The sequence below is a fragment of the Lactuca virosa genome, chromosome 2 (genome assembly GCF_052849685.1).
Source record: "Lactuca virosa cultivar CGN04683 chromosome 2, Lactuca_virosa_CGN04683_v6, whole genome shotgun sequence".
Taxonomy (NCBI): Eukaryota; Viridiplantae; Streptophyta; class Magnoliopsida; order Asterales; family Asteraceae; genus Lactuca; species Lactuca virosa.
In genome coordinates, this window is record NC_136427.1 from 167,090,435 (window position 1) to 167,097,022 (window position 6,588).

Sequence of the window (6,588 nt, forward strand, 5' to 3'; positions counted from 1 at the left end):
TCAAATAATCCGTAAGGTATTTTGGGGTCTATCCGCCAGCTCCGGCTGATCGTACACTTGCATCCTCCTTAAAAGTCAAAGTTAAGTCAAGGTCCACGTTCCCGATCCCAAGCCAACAATCAAACAAGAACATGACAAGTGATCGAGCCAATGCCCTTAACCCAACTCTTTTATTATAATTTCTTTTTCAAAAACATTTTGCAAAAACTCTCAGATCCTAGTTTGAGACTAGATTCACACAAGTGTTTATCCAATTCACTCAAACCAGGGCTCTGATACCAACTTGTAACACCCATAAAAATCATGTCAATTTAAAACTTTTTAAGATATTCAAAAACCGATAATTATTACAAACATGTTTTCAAAATGGTTTAATATCAGAGTTTCCCAGATCAATAGTAAAAACATAAGGAGGTGCACGATCATGTCTTCACCTTCCCGCGATCATCAGAAGTACCTGAAATAATAATCGATAAATGTAATCTCGAAGGCTTAGTGAGTTACCCCCAAAATACCAACGTCATACAGATATAACCATATCATATAACATATAAGCAAACATCATGCATATAGAGTCTACAGTAAGACTGAATTGCCCCTACCGGCCTGCAGTTCAAACTGTTTTTTATTAGATCTATCGTACCGGTTCATCTCGGTTTTAAAGAAAACGTTTGGTTCGGTCCAGTTTAGAATTTAACATAAAATTAATCGTTGTTAAAACGCTCTCGTCACCGATTCTCAGTCCAACCGGTTCGACCCAAGTTTTAAAACATTAGTTATATGTAACAATGTGAAAGCTATTGAGTTCGACACCATGTCCTCTCTTTTTTTTTTCTCCTTATATTTTAAGGTGTTGTCCTCCTTTTTTTCTCCTTATTATATTTTGAGGTGTTGATAGCCACCAAAGTCCTAAAAGTGATGGCAAAACCGAATATTTGCTATATCTAAAAAAAATGTCGAATTATGAGTATAATCACTAAACAACTATTTTAAAAGCAATGCAAAATTTTAATTTAAATGGTTTATGATATTTTTCCAAAAAATAATAATAAATAAAAATCCTATGAGTTTTGGCTTTAAGTTTTCTCTTATGGCTACCCTGTCCATACACCCCCACCCCACCCCATAAAAGTAAAAGAATAAATATAAAACTGCCCCCATCCCAACCCAAGTCTCACAGCTACATATACATATCTCAAATAGTTTCCACATCAAAAACCATATTCCTCACGCCTCTATTCTTTCTCTCTCACTGCCCCCACACATGTCCTTAACTCACTTCCCTTTTAACCTACCAGAGACACTCTGGTGGACACAGCAACAACACCCATACCCTATTATGGACTCCTCCCCCAAACCCCCCGTCTCTTCCACCGACCACCACCATCAACCACCGGCCTCCACCTTCAATTTCGACATTAACAACCAATACTACCACCAACAAGAATCCGACGAACAAGATTCCACCGACCACCTTTCTAAAGAACCCATGTTCGAGAAGCCATTAACTCCCAGCGACGTCGGAAAACTCAACCGCCTCGTCATTCCCAAACAATACGCCGAGAAATACTTCCCACTCGGCGGCACTGACTCTACCTCCGCCTCCGCCGCCGCAGTAGACCAGCAGAAAGGCTTGTTGCTGAGTTTCGAGGATGAGACCGGAAAGCCGTGGCGTTTCCGCTACTCCTATTGGAACAGTAGTCAAAGCTACGTGTTGACAAAAGGGTGGAGTCGTTTCGTGAAAGAAAAACGTTTGGATGCGGGTGATGTTGTTTTATTTGAGCGCCATAGATTCGACTGTGACAGGCTGTTTATCGGGTGGAGAAGAAGGCCGGTGCAAGATAGTATAGCGGTGGCTCCGCCTGCAGCCGGCGGTGGTGGTCCTCAGATTAATGGGTGGACCACCGGAGTTCTCTATGATGGGCAGTATAATTATCCTTCCCACCACCTAACTCCATCTCTTCCTCATCCATACCAACCTGACTGTCTTCATGCAGGTAATTTATAATTGTTTTTTTCTAAAAAAATAATTAAAAATTTCTCATTTTTCCCAATTATGTTGTATGTATACGTGTGCATTTGGATATTAATTACAAATCGTCACACTTCCCCACCAAATTTTTTGGAGTTCATCACATAATTACTCCCTCTTTTTAAGAAAATTCCTCATTTGATTACATAAGTTCCAACATATTTAATGTTATCTTTTTTAGCCCAAAAATAACGTTTTTTATTCTTAAAGAGACTAGAAATTTACATTATTCATGTTGACAAATTCAAATCTCGTGTTCATCTTTGAAATTCTATCTTTAAATGTTTTTCAGTAGTTTCTTTTTGTATAAGAGTGAAATCTTAGTTTCATGTATAAGAGTAAAACTTGAATTACAAGATGATAAAATATATGTTTTCTAGTATATAAATAAATATTGATATAATAATAACGGAAATGCAGGAGGTATAAATTATAATGTAGAAAATAACCAAAGAGATATGGTGAGTAGTGGGAACCCAAGGAGGGTAAGACTGTTTGGTGTGAACCTTGAATGCCCAGATGAATCTGAGCCATCCACTCCAGATGGATCGAGCCATGGTGGTCAACCCCACTACCAATATTACGCCAATTCCAACGATCTCAATCACAATATGGTACGTTGCTTTTTTACATATTTGTATGCATATTTGTATTATTTATTTTATGGGTTATTAGTGTAACAGTATATAATAACCCCAATTCGTTGATTAATAAATTAATTAAAGGATTTTTTTTGTGCCATATATCATTTTAAGGTTGATGTTGTGAAAATCGAACTTGATTAAGTCTATTTTGAAAGGTTTTATATTAAATGATCACCAATAAACCAGTATTGGAATTTATTATCATATTATGTTTTCAAGAAATATTAAAGAAAATAATGTGGAAGAAAATGAAAAAATGATGATCCAAACCTTGTGCTTTGAATGGGTAAACTTAAAGATGGGATTCTAATCCAAACCTTGTGCTTTGAAAATTGGTGACCTTTTAATTGAGCAAGTTGTCATTTTACATTTAGTCAGATAGATTAATAGTGAAGTACTATATATTTCCACTTATATATATATATATATATATATATATATATATATATATATATATATATATATATATATATATATATAAGAGTCAACATATTTCTATGTTTTTCAAATGAAATTTTTATTTTCATTTTATAACTACACAACATTTGGTATAATCAAGCTTTGGGTTTTGTGTTTTATAAAGAGTATGGATCAACTAAAAATGTTATTTTAAACTGTTGGGTTTGAATTAAATCTTTTAGTATAAAGTAATATTTAATTAAATGATTGAATTTAATCTTAAAATGTATTTATTTGGAAAGTGATACTCCATGGATGTTTTTCTAGGAGAAAGTGTTTCATTACTGTATATAATTAAGTGGAAATATTTGGTAATGATTTTGCTGCCTCTTCTAAAGAAGCATATATTTTCTATACATTTAATTAATATATTTAGACTGGTCAAACTCTTAAGTGTCATAAATATTAATATTTATTAATTGGAAATATGGTAATGTGCATGCATATTGCCATTGCAATAAACTGCCTCTTTAGCTTTACATCTATTAATATATGCAACTGGTGCTATGAAAAATCATTTTTTAATAATTTTTAATTAAGTAAAGTCCGTATGAAGTTTAATTCCATTTCTGAGTTGTCAAATTTGAACTTTAATGCTACATAACAAACATAAATGGACCAACATATTTGAAGCGTCTTTTGTTGTAAATGGAATTGTAGATGTTTTAAGCCGTCACTAGTCTGCTTAACTAAAAGTAAAATTTATTGCATATATATATATATATATATATATATATATATATATATATATATATATATATATATATATATATATATATATATATATATATCGTGGTTTTTGTTTAATTAAATAAGATTCTTTACATAATATATGGTCGTTATTTTTCTAGAAAATTAAAATCAACATATTAGTAGAGGAGACTAATATCAATGCATTTATTACTCACATCACATGGCAAAAAAATTAAAATGGTGCGAAGGCAAATAATAATAATAATAATAAAGAAAAAGAAGAAGAAAAAGAAATTTCTAGCCGCATGACAAAGATTTGAAATGGAAGTGAGAGAGTGTGGTCCGATATTTTGACTTTAGTTACACATCAAATGTAAATAGAACTGGACCAAAATATAACTTTTTTTAGTTGCATTCTAACAAGCTTTTAAGTCTTACATAGAATTTAAGATTCTTCCTAAATTATTAGATCTGTCCTTATAAAGTATGAGATGTGTTTGTTTGTATATTAATTAAAGAAAAATAATATATATGTATACAATCTTCAAATTACGTATTTTTGATATATTTTGTAAAATATAAGGTAATTACGGTAATTATATAAATGTTGTTCGGTCATTTCACATGTTTAACCAAAAAATCTTATTCATAAAAAAATAACATATAAGCTTATTATGTTTTTATACTGAATTAGTTAACTTAAATATTTTTTTTTCATAAAATATGTTTTAATACAAAAAAAATCTTAAAGTTTTTTTTAAATAAGCAATACCAAAAGCCATCTTACTTATATCTTCTCTTCATTAATTGTGTCCCATATTTTCTCTTCATTAATCGTGTCTCCATTTGTGAATTTATATACATGTGTGTTTATTTATTTTCTCAAAGAAAAAAATAAATAAATAATGTTCATTTGTAAGTCTTGAACTTAACCAAAGTTATCTTCTAGCATTGTTCAAGAAAAACCTTTAGCATAGTATATCATTCTTGTATGTTATATTTATACAAGCATTAACACAGATAAATAAGTTGTGTTTTCTCTTTTCATGATATTATTTAAAGCTAAGAGATATTATTAGTATTGTTACATTATTAAATTAATCGTGGGTAGTACTGTGTGTTTGTAACAGAACATCAATTTCAGCCAGATGAGGTACCACCAACACCAAGGATAAGATCTGAGGAATGTGACATGTATTGGATTTCTCAATTTTGTCAACAAACACCAATTATTTTCCATTGGATTCCGCCCAACTATTTGGAAGACCAAATCCCATGTTTTCATATAATCCTAACACTAAAATCCCCTCAAAAAATATTTAGTACATAAAAATCCCGAAAAAAATATATATAGACGAATTTCACAACCCCACAAGATAGCCATGAATCGAAATATCTACTGAAAAAATGCAAATGAAAAGAAAAAGGGAAAAGGGGAAATGATTATTAGGGGTAGAAAGGAAAATAGAGGGGACCCATTTAGGTAATTGGGCAACTGTTGTGATTCGGTATGATAGATTTTTGCTGTGTAGTATAGTAGTAGTACTTGGTGATAGTACTAATCTGCCCTCTGCCCTCTCATGCTGCTCCTGCTCCAACAGTATGAATGAAACCAATGCTACTAACTTCCATTTGCTTTTTAATTTCTTAATGTAATTTGTGTACCATTTCTAATTTTTATTTTTAGTTCTTTTTTCATTATGTAAAAGTCTTTTTTTCTATTATAATTAATTTCCTATATCGACCAAGAATTTCAAAAGTAGAGGTAATATTCATACGTATTCATGTATGATCGGATTTACATATAAGTAATATACAATCAGGTATGTAACAGTTTTTTAATAATGGGTTTCTAAGGTATGTATCGAATAGATGATACCGAAAATTATCATAAATAAATCTAAGACTATTGTATATATGAAATAAAGATAGGTGATATTATTTCTATGGTATTAGAGAATTTGCAATCCAACATCAAGATTTATTTCTATAGACCAAGAATTTCAAAAAGTTGATGTATATTAATCAAAAAGTAGAATTTCAAAAGAGGATATCATGCAAAAGTGGAATAATCAAAAAAACTTGAAAAACATGTGTAAATATCATAAAGTAGATGTATATTAATCATCTCAATTAGAAAAGGATATCATGCAAAAGTAAAATAATCAAAAAAAACTTGAAAAACATGTGTAAATATCATAAAAAAATGACATTATGGTTTGAGGTATGATGAGATGAAATATTCATATGTATTCATGTATGATCGGATTTACATACAAGTAATATACAATCAAGTATGTAATAATATCTTTTTAATAATGGGTTTTCAATCCTACATCAAGATTTATTTTTTTATCCAAATGCAGTGTTAAATATCTCCGCCCAATTCCACATCTTAATTGGTTTTTGGCATTCGTGAATAAAAAATTACAAAATTCGGAATTTTTACTAGTTATTTCGCATATAATTAGGCTTTGTGTGAGGTGTATGTGCATATAACTTATTTTCTAATTGGAATTACTGTTCGATGATACCACAAAATTAGTTAATTATAGTTTATAAACTAGTTTTAAGTTATTTGAAATAGCTTATTTATAAGTTAGTTATAAGTTAAAAGTTAGATTTTCAACTAACACATCAAACACAACTTAAGTGTTACTTTTTTTTTATTACAGTTATGTCCCTTCAATTGAAAATGTTATAATTTTTTGTTCATCTTACTAAATTTGAGAAAATTGTAGTAATTGTCCTTATAGTTTG

At 30.5% G+C, this 6,588-nt stretch overlaps 1 protein-coding gene across 1 annotated transcript; it reads left to right on the forward strand.

Moving 5' to 3' along the window:
• The first annotated feature begins 1,180 nt into the window (after positions 1–1,180).
• On the forward strand, positions 1,181–5,568 carry LOC145159696 (B3 domain-containing protein At2g36080-like). Its single transcript, XM_079078716.1, has 3 exons — positions 1,181–1,997; positions 2,453–2,646; positions 4,959–5,568. The coding sequence occupies exons 1-3, from the start codon at positions 1,265–1,267 to the stop codon at positions 5,001–5,003; spliced, it is 972 nt and encodes a 323-aa protein (XP_078934842.1). The 5' UTR covers positions 1,181–1,264; the 3' UTR covers positions 5,004–5,568.
• Positions 5,569–6,588: the final 1,020 nt, after the last annotated feature.

Coding starts and splice junctions, on each gene's coding strand:
- LOC145159696 (XM_079078716.1), top strand. CDS start 1,265: ATGTCCTTAACTCACTTCCCTTTTAACCTACCAGAGACACTCTGGTGG. Junction 1,998..2,452: donor ACCTGACTGTCTTCATGCAG/GTAATTTATAAT, acceptor ACGGAAATGCAG/GAGGTATAAATTATAATGTA. Junction 2,647..4,958: donor ACGATCTCAATCACAATATG/GTACGTTGCTTT, acceptor TGTTTGTAACAG/AACATCAATTTCAGCCAGAT.